This window comes from Apodemus sylvaticus, chromosome 2 (genome assembly GCF_947179515.1).
Source record: "Apodemus sylvaticus chromosome 2, mApoSyl1.1, whole genome shotgun sequence".
Taxonomy (NCBI): Eukaryota; Metazoa; Chordata; class Mammalia; order Rodentia; family Muridae; genus Apodemus; species Apodemus sylvaticus.
Window position 1 is genome coordinate 47,949,825 of NC_067473.1, and position 17,927 is coordinate 47,967,751.

General features: G+C 38.0%; 1 protein-coding gene across 1 annotated transcript in view; it reads right to left on the reverse strand.

Annotated features, from left to right (window-relative positions):
• The window catches only part of Slc13a1 (solute carrier family 13 member 1), a 75,307-nt gene that overhangs the window by 53,778 nt on the left and 3,602 nt on the right, over positions 1 to 17,927 (reverse strand). The window contains exon 2 of the mRNA XM_052172442.1: positions 6,713 to 6,841. Within this exon, the coding sequence (XP_052028402.1) occupies positions 6,713 to 6,841 (129 nt within the window). The remainder of the gene's footprint in view (positions 1 to 6,712; positions 6,842 to 17,927) is intronic.

Sequence of the window (17,927 nt, forward strand, 5' to 3'; positions counted from 1 at the left end):
AGTGTATCTATGGTGTATAAACTACCTGCAAGTTAATCATTAGCAGCCTTCTTGTTTATCAGACTGATAACTACGGTATCAAAGTACTTGTGTTAAGTAATTCTTATTTTACTTACTAATGGATATCAAGCAAAAGAAGATAGCAGGGCTTAAAATATAGAAGAGCAGATTAACCCTGGAACTACGTGCAAGAACTGAAGATCACATAGGAAACATTTGTAGTTCACATGGGGTTTGGTGGTGTCAACAGTTATAGGAAAATCTCTGGTTGTCTTAGAATGTATCCCCATAAAATGAGGGGGAAACAACTGCATTAGTAAGTGATTAGGCACAAGAATACATTCAGAACTATCAGTTATTCTTTTATGAGTATAGAGAGGCCAGATGTTGATAAGGATCTTTATGTAGCTCTGGCTATTCTGACACTCATTTTGTACAGCAATCTGGCCTCTAGCATACAGAGTTATATCTATTTCTGCCCCTGGTTGCTTGGATTAAAAGTATACACCACCGTATCCAGCAATATGTTCTTGTAAACGATTTGATTTATTGGGGGATTATTATACTTTTAAAAGGATAGATAGTAAAAGTGTAAATTTTCTAGGTATTTTTTTGCTGTTCTTTTGTTTTTTGTTTTTATGTATGTGGTCTCTTTTACAATTATTCAACTTTGTCAGTGTCAGCCAAAGGCAATATAAAATAAATGGCAAGGTTGTATTGTAGTAAAATTTCACTTTGAAAATTAGGTACCAAGATGGATTTGCCCTCAGTTCTTAGCTTTACCAGCAAAGTGTGGTCTACTTTGTAAACAAATTTAGAGATTAAACTTAAGGAAGAAGGTCCATATTCTCTGTCGGCTGTTGTAGATGGAGTTTTCATAAGGATCAGATATACTTGAGGAAGAACATTGTGTCGAGCCTAACATCCAGGAGACAATCGCAGTGATGGGGACTAGTGATGGGATTCCGCTGGTAGAGTGCTTGTCTAGCCTGCATGGAGCCTTAGGTTTAATATCAGCACCGAATAAACCACAGCCTGGTATACACAGGCTCCATATCTTATAGTCTCCGACATGCACTTGGAAGGTAGAAGCAGGAGGGTAAGAAGGATCAGGTCATTCTTGGCTACATGGAAAGCTCAAGGCCAAGAGGTTGTTAAATAAAGGAAGAAAGGAAGGAAGGAAGGAAGGAAGGAAGGAAGGAAGGAAGGAAGGAAGGAAGGAAGGAAGGAAGGAAGGAAGGAAAAAAGAAGCATTTGTGATGTAGAAATGACACTGTTAAATATAACTATTTTGAGAGAAAAATGGTTATGTCAAGTAAAATTCACAAGGCTTAAAGTCCATTTACAAGATCAAGATAGTTACATTCCTGCCCCCAAATGGGATTTCATCTCAAAAAAATATGGGATTTTTTGATCAAAACACCTGGGTTCCTGCCTAGTTATATAACTTATCAGCTGAGCAACCTTTGCCCAAATCAATAAAAAGTTATAAAAAGCAGTTCTGTACATTGTATGTGAGCTAAATAAAAATGTCTCTGTAAAATATGCCTTGTTGGTTAAAATGAATATGATCATATATTTCACTTTAAAATATTTATCAAAGTTGTTTTGTTATGCAATGATCAAATTTCTGGTCTGTATTTTAATGTGACATAATAGCAAATTTGACAGTCTGGTAATTGCTTCATCCTTAAAGCATTTGCTTCATTTGGATCTTAGGTTTTTATACCTTTCTGGTTTTCCTTTTATCTCAGTCTCCTTGCCTAATACTTTCTCTTCTCATAAACCTTAAGCAGTTTCTTGTTGTTGTTGTTGTTGTTGTTTGCATTATTATTTGCATTATTTGAGACTGGCTTTTTCTATACATCTTCAAATGACCTTGAATTGACAAGGCTCAGGGTGACCTTAAAATTGCTTACAGAGTACTTTCATTACAGGGTCAAGCTACCATAGCCAGTGTTGCTAATCTCTGAAAGTTGTAGCATCTACAATCTACTTTGATTCTCCTTTCGTTTTTCTTGTTTCTTTTCTTTTTTTTCTTCTTATTTCCTTCCTTCCTTCCTTCCTTCTTTCCTTCTTTCCTTCCTTCCTTCTTTCCCTTCTTTCCTTCCTTTTCTTTTCTTTTCTTTTCTTTTCTTTTCTTTTCTTTTCTTTTCTTTTCTTTTCTTTTGCCTGGACAGATATCTGTGTAAGGAGATCAGAAGCCCTGAAACTTGAATTGCAGACAGCTGTGACTGCTATGAGGGGACTGGGAATTGAGACCGGGACCTCTGGAAAAGCAGCTGATACTCTTAAACGCTGAGCTGCCTCTCCAGCTCCCAACCCCCCCCCCACTTCAATTTTATGACTTCACTTACTTTCTGAAATGATCTCAAGTCATAGACTTTAAAAAATATCTCAGTGGTGATGACTGCCAGATCTAGTAACTCCAGATGATCCCATCTCTCATGAACTCTGAATGTCTGGTGAGCTATAATCATACTTGTACCCCATAGGCAAGTCTTCACTTAGGGACCCAATAAACATCTCAGATATGCACACCAAGCACTAAACCCCATAATTCAGCCCTTCTCCACAGCCAGGCAGCTCTTTCTATAATCATTCCAGTTTCCTGGGATGCAACTCCATTTCTCTACCTGACAGGCCAAACAGTAGGAGGCATCCTTAAATTTCTTCTTTCAATTGTGTGCTATATCTAACAAGTAAAGGAAGTGAATTAGTCTTTCCAACGTTATTAACCACTATAGTCGACCTGTGTGCCCCAGCCCTGTTCTGGTCTCTACCTAGCTTGCCCATCTTTTTGCTTACTTTCTCAATACAGTAGCTCAAATTATTCCTTGAAAGTCAAAGTCTGCACAAAATTCTCCATTAAGATTCTATTTCCTCATTGATAAAAGTTTATTGTGGACTTGTTGCCTACTGCCAGCCCAAGTCTTATCACAGCCCCTCCCTGACACCCTCTTTAATAGATTTACCACTTAATCCTTTAGCTGTGGTCCTACCATAGGCACTGACCTTCCTTGAGGTCTTTGTACTGGGGGTTTCTTCCTTAATGGGCATTCTCCAGGACTTAAATAACTAATATCTTTATCTCCAGCAACTCTTTATTCAATAAATAGGTTATTCTACTCTGATTTTAAAAAAAAATAGAGTAAATAACCCTATCTAAATTTTTACCCCTACTGTTCTTCACTAACTTTTTGCATTTTTCCATATCATCAAATAGATTTAATTTATTTGGGGGAGTACATGATCTATGCATGTGTGTGCCCGTGTGTGTGCAGATGTGCCTTGGTATGTGTATGTGGAGGCAAGAAGTGGGGCATCTTATTAGAAACAATGAATTCATGAAATTTTGACAAATGGATGGAGCTGGAGAACATCATACTAAGTGAGGTAACCCAGTCTCATCAATGATGGTATGCGCTCACTGATAAGCAGATATTAGCCTAGAATCTTGGATTACCTAAGACATAATCCACACATCAAATGATGTCCAAGAAGAACAGAGGAGTGGCCCCTGGTTCTGGAAAGGCTCGGTGCAGCAGTATAGGGGAATACCAGGACAGGGAAGTGGGAAGGGGTGCATGGGGGACCAGGGGGAGGGAAGAGGGATTATGGGACTTTCAGGGAGTGGGGAGCCAGGAAAGGGGAAATCATTTGAAATATAAATAAAAAAATATATTGAATAAAAGAAACAAATATTAAAAAAAAAAAAGAAGTGAGGCATCCATATCTTTCTCTATTGCTCTGCACCTCATTTTCTGAGACAGGTCCTCTCACTAAATCTGTGGCTCAGCAGTTGTATAGATTGACTTTTCACCATCCAGACTCTGTCTCCTACTCGATGGAGCTGACTTTACAGGTTTGTGGTGCTACACCTGGCTTTTTGTAAAAAAAAAAAAAAAGTGGTGCTAGGATCTGCATTCATATCCCTTTATTTGAGTAACAAGTAGATTAAACACTAAGCTATCTTTTCAGGACCCAGCAATTACATTTTAAACAAACTATTAACTCATCTATTTATCAGATATATTGTTTACTCTTTCCATTATTCTAAAATAAATAGGAAATTTGTCTATTTAAATTCATAAAAAATTCCCAAGTTTTATTTATTATTGTTTTCCAAGTGTCTGCCAGGGCTTACCTCATAAATATTTATTGAATGACTGAGTAAATGTGTTATATAACATCAATATATGCATAGATTTTTCTCATATATTTTATTTATAAGTGTATTTTCAACTATAGTAATACTAATAGCTGTTATAGAAGATCAAATTGATCATACTCACTACTTAGCAGTTTAAATTTAATGCAACAGTACGAAAATTCAATGGTTGTTGGCATTTTTCAATTATAGCAATGTGCATAACAAGGTTTAGATAATCAGCATTGGCTTTAAAGTATGTAAATGAAATTATAAGCATTGTGTCCAAAGAAAGACATGCTTAAAGCCCTCCATTTGGATGAAGAGACTCACCTACTCAGTGATAGATTTGATATTCATAATTGCTTACGTGAGGTATAGCAACAATGCAACACTCTTAAATTTGTTGACATGAAAATTCATAGGTGTTGTACCATCATTTGAACATTGTTTATGGGTTTTATTTGATTGTACACCCTTTATTTCTTGATGGCATCTAGAAACATCTGGAATACAAGCCTGAGAAGATGCCAATAAGGGATTTTCTATATTAGGTTGACCTCTAGGCATACCTGAGGGGGATTTATCTGGGCTGGATTAGGTGAAGTGGGAAATTTTGCCCTGTGTGGCTAGCACCATTCTATGGATTTTTATCATAGACTAAATAAAAGAAGAAATTGAGCTGACCACTAGCATTCCTTACTCTCTGGTTTCTGACTGCAGATACAAAGTTACAGCTATATCCCTAGAATGATGGACAGTAGGGCCACACTGTGAGCCAAAATTAACCATTCCTACCTTAATTTACTCTTGTCAGGACACTTTATCCAAGCAATAGGAAACTAGTTAATTCATTAACCCACTTATTTTTAAGCATTGTCAACAAGCAAAGTATCTAGCATTAGTTCTGGAATAAGATAAGATGGGATGGTCCCTGGTGGTGGTAGAGTTGAAGGTGGTAGGTTTAAAGAGAGGAGTTAAGATCTAGAAATCATATAGACTGGAGCTATGGATTACATTAATAAATACTTAATTTCAAAGAAATGCTACATGCATTTATGATGTTTATTTTCAGAACAGATTTGAAGCAAGAATTGCATGGGTCAAAGTAATTGAATATCAGACTTAGTCGAAATGAAGCAGAACTTCTTGAAAGTCGCAATTACCATCCTTGTGATTTACTGATGACCTACAACCAGAAAGCCATGACATGGAATGAGGTCATTTGTAGGAGATAAAATGGAGGAGATGTTTACCCTAGGTGAGAGTTATCTCTGAAGAATTCTTTTCCACCTCTAAGACCTGAGGACTAGTGACAGTGTCACCTTTGAGAATAAAGGATTTATGGACTGGTACTGCCAGCCACAGAGGTACAAGGACAGTAAGCTCCTGCAACATATTTACTGTCTCTGCTTGGTCTTCTCCATCCCACCACATGGTAGACAACCTAAGAAACTTGGAATTTGGGGCTCCAGATTCCTCAGAAGCTGAAACTCCGCTAGAGGGAAGAGAAACTGAGGGATAACCTTTGCCACGCTCTTCTCCAAAGCAATCATAATTAGAACAGAAGAAACGTTGAAAGGAAGATCAAACACGGTATGGAAAGAGGAATAGACAGGGTCATAAAAGAATTTTGACTCCTAATTGGGGACAAATTATGTGCAAATGAAGTAGGAACAGCTCCTCTGGTAGGAAGAGTTTAACCAAGACTAGTTAGAAAGAAAATCTCCATTCACATGCAAGAAGTGTCAGCATCCAGATAATGGCGCTAGACCCAAGCAGAAGGCTGAAAGGAAAAAAAAGAAAGAAAGAAAGAAAGAAAGAAAGAAAGAAAGAAAGAAAAAGAAAGTCAGATAGCACTGACTGACCATATGAACTTGAGGGCTTTCCTAAGAATGTTGCTACTCTAAAGTTGTAAGCACTTTAGGCAGTTATTCACTACCTGGAGACTGAATGGAGATAAATATTCTGGTTTTAGCGTGTTTCATGTATTTAAGGGGAAAGTGAATTTATTTTTGTAGATGGGTACCCTTAAACTGCATAGGGGTTAAAAAAAAAACAGATCTCAGCATGAATAAACTCCTCTCAGCAAGAACAAAATAGAAATGCACATGATAGATAATTTGGCTTTATCTTTTGAAATACCAGGTTGCTGGAAAAGAAAACCAGGGAAGATTTTCTTCATAAAAAGCACAAATTGTGTTTCCTCCCCCCCCTCCCCACAATACTGTCAATTCGAATTCTGTGGAATTAGGGAATTATACAAGATTATTTAGGATGTGAATGAATGGCCCTTTTAGTTGGGAGAAAGGAGCCAGCTATAAGTGTCAACAAGAGAAGATGGTCACATTTCTACTACAGACCCAATTGACTCAAAAAGCTATGACCTGCTTGTTCATTCAAGATAGACAGACATGCAGAATCTCGGAGAAGAATACTTGAACATTTAGATCACTTACAAAGAAGGCTTACATCAGGATCATGGTTCCCTTTAAAGACAACTTTTCTCAAATGATGTCACTACATAAAAAATCAATATTTAACAGCATTTGAAGAACTTACATGTGTGGAAGTCATGATCCCAAACATGGGGAACATTAACCCAGGCAGTAGAGCTGTGATTGACAGGGGCAAGGCTTCTGTGATCCAAAATATGGCAATAACAAAGAGGATGTAGGCACATTCTGCTTCCTGCAAAGAACCAAGACAAGACATAAGGTGAAAAAAATGACCACCCGAAATCATCCTTCAAATCACGACTACTTTTGCTGGATGGTGCTCAGTGAGAAGGAGGGATGAAATTCTCTGCATCATTAAGTTACCACGTAATGGTTATTTTTAGGGGGTTTAAAGCAAAAATTAATAAAGGTGGAAATGAAAACGAGGAAATTTCTCCATTTCCTTTCATATTTCCTTCCAAGAACATCATCTTTGTGATAATTTTCTGAACTCAAATTAGCATCTATGGATGTCCATCTACACTGTGATTTCGTGTCTCAAATGGAGTGAGTGTTGCTGGGATGTAGAAATAGGCAGGCTGTAGGCAATTCTCCATGACGGACCTCTCTTTTGATTCTATTCCTTTCATCTTTTAGTTGTGCCTGTATGGGTGGGGCCTGCATCCATGTTTTTAACCAATCAGAACAAGCACTGCAAGAAGATCGGTGGCTCATATGAGCCTGAGTCCATTTTCTAAGCATGTGACCCTGGGGATGCTGAAGGGTCCAGCTTCCTTTTGTGAGGATGGCAGCTGAGCCACTGTAGACAGCACAGGGAGACTCACAGGGAATCTTCATGCCAGTGAAGTCTTGCTTAGCCTAAAACTGTAGTTTTCGAGCCCTGAACAGAAGTGGTTAAATTTATAACCATCTGTGACTTGTATAATTTGCTACATAATCACCTGAAATACACTAAACAATCAATAAATGTTGTCATCCACTACATTGTTGATTCTGTTTCTCGCGCTCCTTGCTGTCTGAGAACTCTGGGTTGCATCTGGAAATTTACTGAGACTGTGGCTAGGGTTTTGATGAAGTCTTTTCTTGAGGCCTGTACAATATCCAGCTTTCCTGCCCGTGAGTCACCAGTATCCAGCTGAATCCTTTGGGCCTGGTTTTTCCTCCACAGCATCCCTGCTCTTTCAGAGAATCTAAGAGATTCTTAATAAGCCCAGACCCTGCCATATCTTCATTGTGTTATATTTTTAAAGGAAAAAGAATAAAGGTATTTTGATGTTGACAGTTTTTACAGAGTCTGCCTCTATAGTCGTGACAAACAATAAAAAAAAAAAAAAAAAAAAAAAAAAAAAAAAAAAGCAAAATAAAGCAGAGCCTTGACTGAATCCTTCTAAACAGCTCTGGAGAGAATCTGTGGGCACGAGTTTAATTTAAAATGCCAGTGTAGAGGGAAGGCTGTATATTTTCTTTTAATGATAAACCATGGAAGGCCCCAAAACTTTTCCTTACAGCTTTACGTTTTCTGCCATATTTGGAAGAATATAGGTATCAAAAACAACCTGGGTCCCTTGACTATCACACTCCCTAGTTCTGACCAACCCATCACCTGATGCTATTTATTGTTCTTACATTAAGTCTCAAATCTGTCCCTATACCTCCATCCAAGTCCATGAGAGGGAAGCTTGCTCCAAGACTGGATCATTTTCTGAGAATGCAGTTGATTTTTATCATTTCTTCCATAAAGCTAGATTAAAGGTCTGTCCAGCGAGAAAACACTTTGAAGCACCCACATATAATAGTGTGCATTAGAAAAATAAGAGGAAAGTCTAGTGAGGCTGGTGAGTTCTGGTTACCAACTCTAACTTCTGCCATAAACTAGAATTTTGTCCTAACAGCCTAATCTACTGAGAAGGGGCAGCTTTGGTCACAGAAGTCTCAATTGCTGGATGACGTCGCCTTTCTTGGAAGATTTTCATACTGTACCAACACCCAAGTCAGCACCTTTCTGTTGCTTGATTTTTATATTTGTGATCATTGTGAATTTTCATCCGGTATTTATCACCTTTACTCTATAATCAGACTTATCCCAAATACTTTTTGACATCAATTCTCTATCTGTAAAGACACTTTTAAGCCAGACGTGGTGACATGTACTGTTAGTCCCAGCATTTGTGGGACTGAGGCAGGAGGAGGGATGTCATGAGATTGAAACTAGCCTAGTCTATGAAGCATGTGCACGAGTAACAAGACCTACATAGTAAGACTGTGTCAAGAAAAACAAGCAAGTCTCTATTTTACATTATTTTGATGTTTGGATCTGACACTTGCCTCTCATTTTGCGTCACACTCTAATTTACAACCTTTGTCCAGGTGTCTACCAGCAAGCTTCAGTATCTCCTGAAGGGCTTCTTTATGGTCTGCTGAAATCTGGGCCCTTTACCTTACTTAATGATTTGAAGTATCTGAAAGTCTAATATGAAAATTCAATTTCTTGGACTCAACAATGCTTGTATTTCTCTATGTATGTGTACATTTGGGTCTATGTTCTAATTTGACTTGAGACTTATGAACCAGTAGATTTTATATTAAAACATAGTGAATCTTTGTCTTTACCTTAACAAATGAGAGGCTGGGTAACATTAGTATTATATTGTGCAGGGCAACAATTATCCAGATTCTTAGGAACTTATATCTTAGAAAGTAACAACTGCCTTCTAGTTCTGCATAGCTCCTCCATATTCCCTCCTCCTCCTTTTCCCTTTCTGTCTTTAGTTAGCATTTGAGTAGAATGTTTAAAAACAAACCATCCTTTACGTGTTCTAACTTTCTTACTTGTTTCCCTATCCCTGAGTTATCACATTTGCTCGTTGGCTTTCTCTGCATATATCCCGTATAATCCAGCAATATCGGGATCATCTGGAAACTTGCAAGAAATGTACAATGTCTGTCCCTGGATATACTGAAACATGACTGGCATTTTCAAGGTAGTCAAGTGATTTCTTGTTAAAGATCAAAAAGCTATGGGATGTACTATATGATCACTCAGTCTTTTCTTCTCAATTATACCTCTTGGTCCAGAATCTTGCTTTCAGGGAATATCCTTCTGCCAGGTGAAATCCCCGGATCTGTAAGCTATTTGGAAAGTGTAACATTCTGCAGTTCAAAATTATATACCATTCATGGAGTTTCCCACAATGACATTTGAACATAACTTTTTCCATATGAGTAATTCATGGGATTATAATTGCACCATGCTTCTATTGTCTCTGTGAACTAAACTATGATTTGTAAGAATTTCCCATGCCTGAAGGAAACTCAAAGTCTAGAAAAGGAGGAAACAGAGTCACCCTTGTCAAAATAGAATGAGGGAATTGCTTTTCCTCATCTCAAGCCCACCCACCCTCCAAGGTCTGGTAGAAGTTTGCAATGCTTGTGATGTTGTCATAATAACCAAGGCAAACATGCATTAAAATCCAAATTCTGTTCTGAAGTTAGAAAAATCCTCCTGTGAACCTGTAAGGCTATTTCTGCAACACTGGATGGCTGGGTTTCCCCTGGCACAGATTGCTGATGTGCTGCCCTCCTCTTGGGTGCCCTTGGAGCCCTAGTGTGCCCTGCCCCAAGTTGTCTCTGTCAACCTGGTGTTGCCCGTTTAGGTAACCCAATCTCAAAAGATCAATCATGGTATGCACTCACTGATAACTGGATATTTGCTTAGAAACTTGGAATACCCAAGACATCAAATGATGTCCAAGAAGAACTGAGGAGTGGCCCCTGGTTCTGGAAAGACTCAGTGCAGCAGTATAGGGGAATACCAGAACAGGGAAGTGGGAAGGAGTGGATGGGGGAACAGGAGGAGGAAAGAGGGCTTATGGGACTTTTGGGGAGTGTGGAGCCAGAAAAGGGGAAATCATTTGAAATGTAAATAAAAAATATATCGAATAAAAAAAACTAGAAAAAGTAAAAGAAAAATCCTTTACAATTGTACATCTGTGAACAGAGAGACAGAAACCAAAGTAATAGCTATTTTTATCTTGTTTATATATTGTGACAGCAAATGCAGGAAGGGAAGACAAATTTGAAGTTATGACTATCAAAGACTTGACAAAATGCTTTTAAAAATCCATGACCTTGTGCAAAATGGCATATGTGAAGTGAGCAGAATAAAGGTGGAGAAGGAGTGAAAAGAGGAAGGGGAGGAAGAAACAGGAATTCAGAAAATAGGAACCGCATCAGGGCCAACAATACCACTTAAATGTTCAAAAGTCTCCAGATGTCCCACTTTTGAGGCACATTATTTGTTTCAGGAAACAAGACACTCATTCAAGCAGAAGAGACTGCTCAGTATATGGTCATCAGATGTTCCATTAGAACAAAATGAAGGAGATGCATTGTCCCTTAATCTAAGAAGTCTGCCTTGTTGGACATCAATGGGAAGAGAGGTCCTTGGGCCTGAGGTTGTTGGATGACCCAGTGTAAGGGAATGCCAGGGCGGGAGGACAGGGGTGGGCAGGAGGACAGGGGTGGGTGGGTCAGGGAGCACCCTCATAGAGGCAGGGGAGGGGGATGGGATAGGGGGTTTCTGAAGGGGAAACCTGGAAAGGGGAAAAACATTTGAAATGTAAATAAAGAAAAAAAGTATGCTAGGGTATTAAAGCTTTGTAGCAATTTGTTTTAAAATAGCCTTTGGAATTCTAAAATATTTAGGAGAGTTAGAAAAATTACATAACAGATATAGTTGTTTACTTTCTCATATTGAGCAAATATAGATATTCAGTCCCATTTACTTTATTTGTTCTTCTTTTTTTTATTCGATATAATTTATTTACATTTCAAATGATTTCCCCTTTTCTAGCCCCCCCACTCCCCGAAAGTCCCTTAAGCCCCCTTCTCTTCCCCTGTCCTCCCTCCCACCCCTTCCCAGTTCCCTGTTCTGGTTTTGCCAAATACTGTTTCACTGAGTCTTTCCAGAACCAGGGACCACTCCTCCTTTCTTCTTGTATCTCATTTGATGTGTGGATTATGTTTTGGGTATTTGTTCTTTTAAGATAGAAAATGTTTCTGTGAAAAGCTCCTCAGAGCCACTTCCTTGTGTTCTTTCCCTGCACTCGACCCTGAGATTTGGATCTGTCTAGCTTGTGGTTTGTCTCCTTCTGTCGGTTGTTTGTGATTTTTTTTATATATATACAGACCATTAGTATTTTAATAACCATGTTTTTTCTCTTCTTTGTGTGTGGTGTCTGCCTGTGTGCATATTTGTGTGGGAGTGCGCTTGTCTGCGCAGTCATGTGTGGAGGTCAAAGGTTCAAATTAGAATGTCTTTCTCAACAACTTTTCTTCCCTATTTTTGACAGGCTCCTGGTGAACCTGAGGCTCAGTCTCTGGGCTAGCCTGGTTGGCTAGTGATGCCTGGCTTCCTCTTCCCACCCCCAAGCACAGGGGATGCAGTTACTTACCACCACCCCTGACTTTTACGTGAGTACTGGAGACCAAAACTCAGACATTTGTGTTTGTGCAGTAAGTGCTATACTCTCTGAGCTATCTCCTCAAGCGTCACATGCATATTTAAAATTAGAATGCTTTACTCTTGTATCATTTTGTGACTTTTCCACTCAGTTTTTCATGTTGCAAGTGCATTCATACTAATATATGTATGACTATTGTTAAATTCATTTTAAGTCGATCAAATTTTCCTTGCTAAGGAATATATTAGCATTTGTGTGTACAGCTTTTAACCCTCCTTAATTTTTCAATATAGTATGACTGCAAACATCCTTATACCTCAGCTCCATATGGATATAGGAAAAAGATTTTCAATCCCAGAACAGAAAATATGCAGCAACATTTCTTGGTGGAAGAGACCATTTAAACGTTTTTATTATTTTATTTTTAGCTATTTCTATTTTCCAAAATGGTGGTTATACTAATTTTGTATCTTATATTTATTATTTATTATCATTTGTACAGTATTGTTGTTGGCAGTACAAAACAATCCCCTTCCCTATTGCTGCTTCTCCAAATTGTTTCTTGCAATGTTACCATTATTTTTAATTCCTATGATTTTTCAATAAGGTTTCAGATCTATTTGGTAAATTGCTTTATTTTTCTCAAACTTGACTTAATAGACTTGAGCTTTACTTGAAAAACAAAATTTAGAATCCCAGACTTTCTTATACTTCTCAGACTGGTCTACAGCCTGTGTGTTGTTCTGTTTCCCATGGTTGTGATGGAAATACCCAAGACTGGGTGGTCTTTTCGGGTCTCATGAGTGTCTTATGGTGATTGGTATCACAATAAGAGAAGTACATGTAAAGGGAGATGATAAAGTCAAATAAGAAACCAGAGACTGAGGAGGGCTCAACCTTGGTCCTTTTTACAATTCACTCTCATGACTCCACCCCTTTAATTGTCAACTACTAACTGAAAAATTTCCCAGAAAGTCACACTCAGCTCAGGTCCCAATCCAAACACTTGTCTGTTAACCAATCTTTCTTCACTACAGGTGAACCTAATCCTACTCTCACATCTTCCAACTACTCAACTGGATAATGAGCCTACTTTGCTCTCCCTAACAGTTAACATAGTTTAGTCTCACTGGATTGCTTTGAGGAACAATTTCTCTTTTTACTAGCACTAGACTATAGATACCATGACCCACAAGATACCCTAATTCTTACTGGATCCTCTTTCCTGTCTTGCTGAACATCCTCTTATCTGGCCAATCCTGAATAACCATGGTGGTCTATTTCTAGATATTTCCATTTATCTAACCCAGTGTTACCCCACCCTCTTCTTGAATCCCCTACATGTATTCCCAGCCTTTAGTCTTCCACTTCCATTCGATAGAAGTATAGTCGGGCAATTGTAGTGGCTGCTTCAGCAATTCTAATCACTGGGTGTTTCTTACATAGGAAAAAGATAACTTTTGGAGGCCAAAACAATGGTAAAGGAAATATTCATTCTGATACAGTTGATACCCAAGGCTTTTGAGATCTCTACTGCCTTCTCATCTTGTGTTTGGGGTTACATTTTTAGATAATACTGTGTTCTACATTTTCACATTCTGAAAGACTTTGGTTCTTTGAGTTTGTCTCTTGATATTGATGGGTAGGTGAGACTAGCCAGATACTTAAGAAACCTAGACCAAAGCTACCCAATCCAATAAGTCTCTCTATCCCATAATTTGTTCTCCTGATTGACTCCGTGTCCAAAGACATTTAATGCTTTCACTCAGAGCCCTTGGTGATCTCCCCTCTTTTAAAAGAAATCTATTCCTTAATATTTGGTAGACCTCTAGGGATCCATTTCCAAGTGCAGGCAGAGTGGAGTATTGACCCTTCAAGGGAAGAGTATAAAGTGTAGTATACATTAAAAAATCTAAAATTAATGATAGACATGAGGCCAATTCAAATGTCTGTAGGGATGTTATTACCTGATATTTAGCAATCAATTTTGCTGCAAACTGGCAAAAGGATCACCAGGAAACAAGGCAAACACAACACAGATTATAATAAAGCTTACCCTATAAGAACACGTAATAATGTGCCCCAGCTTATTCAGGCGTAAGAGAGGAAGAATAGTCTCCTGGTGGACACCTTCCTAATCAGTGCACCTTCTGGCTGTACCTGAGCCATGTCTTGGCATGGTCCTCCTCTATGTATGGCATTGTCCCAGTACATTGCTTATGTTAGTTGATATACAAAAGTCATCCTTGAAGAAAGTGAATTCAACAAAAACAAAGAAAGGCATTTCTCCTGAGAAAGTTGAGAACCCAGGACCATTCAGAACCCCCAAGACATTTCTGAGTTTTAAATTTTATTTTGTTGCTTTAATTTCTATGACTACCTTTATTCATGTCTAAGATATTGTTTTAAGATGTTTCTGTCATTTATATGCTTCTCCTTTCCTATATTGCTGATTCCTGATTACTTTCATTGCATTTTGGGTGTTTTCACCACTTATTGATTTCTGCAACCTGCATTATAGTAGTGCATTTTTGAAGCTTTCCAAAGTATCCTGAGCAATAGTTGTTTTATTTATTTACTTTATATACATTTAAAAATTAAATAATTATATTGTTTTCTCTTCCCCATTCCTGTCCCCAGCCCTTTCAGCACACCTCCCTTATAATACCTTGTTATGTCTGAACTTCATGGCCTCTTTTTATTTAAAATTTTCTCCATATATATATACACACATATACACAAACGCATATATATATAAACAAAAGCATATATGCATATATATTCCTAAATATATTAATACAAACTGCTATAAATTCATCTACAGAACAATTCCTGTACCTCAGATCATAGCAAATGGGTTGGAAAGATTGTAAGAGCCAGAGGCCAGAGAAACAGGAAGTTTGCTCTGAGACTATGGGTCATAGAGATGTCAGAGAAGCTATATTCGTTGAAGTGCCATCAACATGACTGTCTAAACAGGATCTGAACATACATGATGACACCAGTGGCTATGTTACCATGAAAAGAGGAAAAGACCATGGGGCTTCAACCCTAGACAAAGAATTATAGATAACTAAAAAATGCTGAGAACAGGAGGAATAGTCTTCCCTGGGGAAACCCCCAAAACTGGTTTCTAATACTAAATGATCAACTCTCAACTCATCATACACATAAAAGGAACTTTACTAATATTTTATTTGCATGCTTTCTCTTTCTGTACTTATCTTCCTGCTCTGGGAGTTTCACTTTTACCTCCATTAGTCCTCAGATAAGATTCTGTCAGCTGAGAGCCCTAATCCTGCTAGTATGATCCAAATGGTGCATCTGACTAAATAAGGAAGCTGATGTGCGGTTTTCTGGCTATGGAAACCAGAAGTGCCTACTTCCTATGGACCAGAGGCAGTGACCAGTCTTCCTCTTTTTGTCTTTCATCAATTAAAGAATATCTCTTTTGCCCTTAGCTTCTGGTGTTGAGCTGGACCTGACTCCAGAATCACTTGTGGGAACTGTTGACTACGAGTTCTCCATGTTCATTGTACTATTATGTTTGATAATGTATTTTGATACTTATACAAAACACCTTTGTCAATCCAAGCACAAGATTCCTTAGCCTTAGGAATCTGTCACTTTACTTTGTCCCTATACAACACAAAAGGGGTTGTCCTCTGTGGGTTTTGGAGTCAGGCAGTCTCCTCTAATCTTTTTGTTCCATTTATAGGTTCCTGTAACTTTGGATAATTTTTAACCTGAGTTTGTTCAACTGCAGAAAGGAGATATTGAATATTTCTAATAATTACTGTGACGCTTATCATTATGAGCTGTCACATTTGTCATGTTTACCAAGCAAGGTACAAAATCCTCTCCGAGAAGAGAAAATGAGCTTTGTGGGTCAAGCACCTTCCCATGATCGCTTCACTATGCTTTTTTCTGTACTAGAAGACTTCTCTTTCAATCAGTCCTTCACCTTATAGCTCATAGAAATTACATATCCTTCTGCCACATGAGAACAACCTATTTGCTCACTCAATGTAGTCATCTACTCTCTGTGTGGGAAACCCTCTATTTGGGACAGGAGAACATAGATTAACAATCTGCAGAATACTCTTAAGGCATTTACAGTCTGTAGAGGAAGGCAAAGATAATCACCCTATGGAATACACACTACAATAGCGCCAAGATAGCTATGATGAAACACAAGCAGTCATAATGACTATCAGTTTGCTCTGCTCTTCTCAAGGAGGACAGGACAAAGTAGGAGACAGGAAGATATTATAGGGTGAGCAAAGAGAGAGTGTTAGGAATAGTCTGGCACTCTGGGGACAGCAAAGGGTTAGTGGGTAAGATAGATATGTGAAGTTATTAGGACAAATACCAAAGTTGAAACTTTCCATCAGTGTGAAAGATGTTTGCCTGGTGGTCATAACTGAATCAAGCTGGCATTTTGAAATCAGTTCTCTGGTGAGATTTTGGGAGAATGGGTGTGAAAAGATGATGTATGAATAGATATGAAGATTGTTGTCTTGAGGAGAGTACAGTGAGAATGGAGAATGGAAGAAGGATGGAGAGAGCAAGATTTAGATGGAAAGACAACATACTCAGTGGTAGGAGACAGGGTGGGGGGAAGCTTCTGAAAGGACACGTGGGTTTGAGGCTTATACTTATATCTTGACTCTCCCATACTCTTCTCCCTTGGAATCCATCTCGATGTAAAATATTAAAAACAAACAAACAAACAAACAAAACAGAAGTATCAAAGAGAAAACTGAAATGCAGTTAGGATCTTACAATCCATCAACTAGTAAATGTTTTTCTCAGTGTCCATAGGATTGTTTCCTGTCTCTTTATTGTGAAAAGGACTCCAAACAAAAGCATCAGACAGCTGGAGTGAGACACTTATGGGAGAAATGCTGCCCATAGAACAATATATGACTGTTCAGATTTTTCATATGGCTTCTCAAAGAACCGGGCTTGTTGATTTTATTACATTTTTATAGAGACAGTGTCGAATGAAGCCTTGACTTTGATTTCCAGTCCTCCTAATTCAATTGCTGGGATTAGAGGCATGGACTACCACACCTTGTTTACACACTGCTGGGCCTTGAACTCAGGATTTCATAGATGATCAACAGTAAACTGAATGAGCTAGATCCCTAGCTGGTCTTTCTTTTAATCTTTTTAGGATTTATAAACAGTAATACCAAGACAAACCAAAACACTGTAAAAAAAAATAAAAGAATGAAAATAAAACTGAGCACATACTGAAAGATTAAAATTAGAAACTGCTAGAAGTTATCATAAATACACAGTTACATAGAAAATAAAATGAAACTGTAGCACAGCGCCTAGGCCAGTGTTAATAGTATTCTGCATGGGAATACTGAGGCAATTTCTTCCTTATAGTGAGAAAAATTCATTGTGATTATTGAATTAAAAAAACCCAGCAGTTGCATTAGAACTTGGTTATTGATTAGTTTGTTATTGATTATTAACTACTAACTGGGGAAGAAATAAAAGTACCTTTGTGTTTGGTGAGAATTTAAAAGTATTTCTAATACTTTATATTCATAAGAAGGTATAACTTATCACTTATCAAAGCAACAGTTACAGCCTTGCTATGGGACTGAACTTCTAACCACCATGGAATTGTTATAGATGCAGATAATCACTTGTTATGAATATTGGTGATCAGAAAATGGACTCAGACAAATGTTTGAGAACACAAGCAACCACATTATATGAAGCTCTTTACTAGTATTTCTTTCTATATTTATTCTGAAAATTTTGAGTGACTGGTTAATAGTAATAACCAATTGGTAACAAGGAAATCTGGTCTTCTATTTGGCTTATGCCCTGAAG